Genomic DNA, 1,740 nt, shown 5'->3' with positions numbered 1-1,740 from the left:
ATGCCGGAAGTATAGGCTATTAAAAAAAAATCAAAGGGGTGATTGAAATTAAAAATTTAAGATTTTGAGTTTATAAATCGATATGGTGAAAAATATAACTTACTTCATATCACCTTCCACATCTGGAATATCTTTTGTAAGGGTAAAGACTAGGAAAAATGATACAATAAAGGTAATGATCACAACATTTGGGGGGCTGCATAGCAAATTGCAAGCTAGTTAAGTAAGAGATATATTAAAATAAATTCATTTACTTGTTCGCATTTATAGGTTGAAATGTCAAAAGTGATACTTATAGGCTAATAGTAATATAAAATAGGATAATTGATATATATATATATATACACATATATATATATGAATGAGTTTTTAATATTATGTTTCTATAGGTAGTTATCCATCAAATATAAAATTCAATTTAGTTAATTGTCATAAATTTTTTTTAGTCAAGTATCTAATTTATTACAACCTTCTGATCAATATCTTCATGCCAAAATAATAATACTCATTGATGTATAACTATTAGAGTAACTACTAAAACCACACTTTTATATATATACATATATATATATATGTGTGTATATATATATATATATATAAACACACAATAAATTACAAGAGGAAATTATTAGGGACATTAAAGAATGCCAACATACTTTAATTACGTTGCTAATATAAGTATAAGGTGTGTAGTTTTAATGGTTATTCTAATATTTATTCATCAGCGGGTATATCGTTATTTTAACCATAATATATTGATCCGATAGTCATAATATATAAACTGGATAGTTAAAAAAAAAATTATGACAATTAATAAGATTTGAATCTTATCACGACCCGTAATAAAATTTCTATTTTTAATAATAATCCTCATGAAAATATAATCATAAAAACTCGTCTATAAAAAACTGGTTCATGGTTTTGTTTGACTTCATCTCTTGTTGACAATTAGAGCAGAAGGTTCAGGCCATTCGGCCCAGACCTGACGGTCTTAATGGGAGTTTGGGGTGTTATGTATTTAAAGTTGGCGGGTAGAATCGGACTTAATTAAACCTTAATAAGGGAAATTTTTAATAAATAAATAAAGGATTTCAGGCCTACCCGACCTGAGCTGAAAAGGCATTTAGTATTTGGATTATCAGTCCGATTCAGGCGTTAGAACCGTCTCGAACACTTAACGGGGCTGAGACTTGGCTAATAGTGAGAGGTTTCGCAATAGGGCCAAACTTGGAGCTCTATCGACCATCATGATAATATTGAAACTATAATACATCGTTGTCAACCTATTCATATGACATCTCTACTTATTTTTTAATTAGTATGTGACCACATCTTTACAACAATAGAATGAATACGAAACCACGTGTACTCAGTTGCTATATATAGAATAAGGATTTATATTAGTCAATATAAATATAGGTTACAAAATTGTAGTGAATATGAAAAGTGGTATTTGAATATATTCCAAATAAAAGTGGAAAGCTACCAATGAAAGGCTCCCCATCTAACAGAATTGGTTAGGTATAATATTGCCTCTCACATATCTAGAGGTGTCAATTGGGCCGGGCCGTCCATGGACGGCCCGGCCCAGCCCGCTACAGTAGCAAATTCGGCACGGCCCGGCCCTGTACTGTTATGAGCCGGGCCGGCACGGCATGCCAGAAGGGCCTGGGCTGGGCCTCATGTTTGAGGCCCGCAGCCCAGGCATGGCCCAGGCCCGCCCAAGGCCCAGGCACCCAC

The 1,740-nt window shown here is 33.4% G+C and overlaps 1 protein-coding gene across 1 annotated transcript in view; it reads right to left on the bottom strand.

Annotated features, from left to right (window-relative positions):
• Window positions 1–103: 103 nt before the first annotated feature.
• LOC21386352 (homogentisate solanesyltransferase, chloroplastic) overlaps window positions 104–1,740 on the bottom strand; it is a gene marked incomplete at its 3' end in the record, with an annotated part of 4,953 nt that continues 3,316 nt past the window's right edge. The window contains exon 6 of the mRNA XM_024161171.1: window positions 104–196. Coding sequence (XP_024016939.1) covers window positions 104–196 — 93 coding nt within the window. The remainder of the gene's footprint in view (window positions 197–1,740) is intronic.

This window comes from Morus notabilis, unplaced genomic scaffold, assembly GCF_000414095.1.
Source record: "Morus notabilis unplaced genomic scaffold, ASM41409v2 Scaffold578, whole genome shotgun sequence".
Lineage (NCBI taxonomy): Eukaryota > Viridiplantae > Streptophyta > Magnoliopsida > Rosales > Moraceae > Morus > Morus notabilis.
The sequence above is the reverse complement of the archived record's forward strand: the minus strand, read 5'-3'. Positions and strand labels throughout refer to the sequence as shown.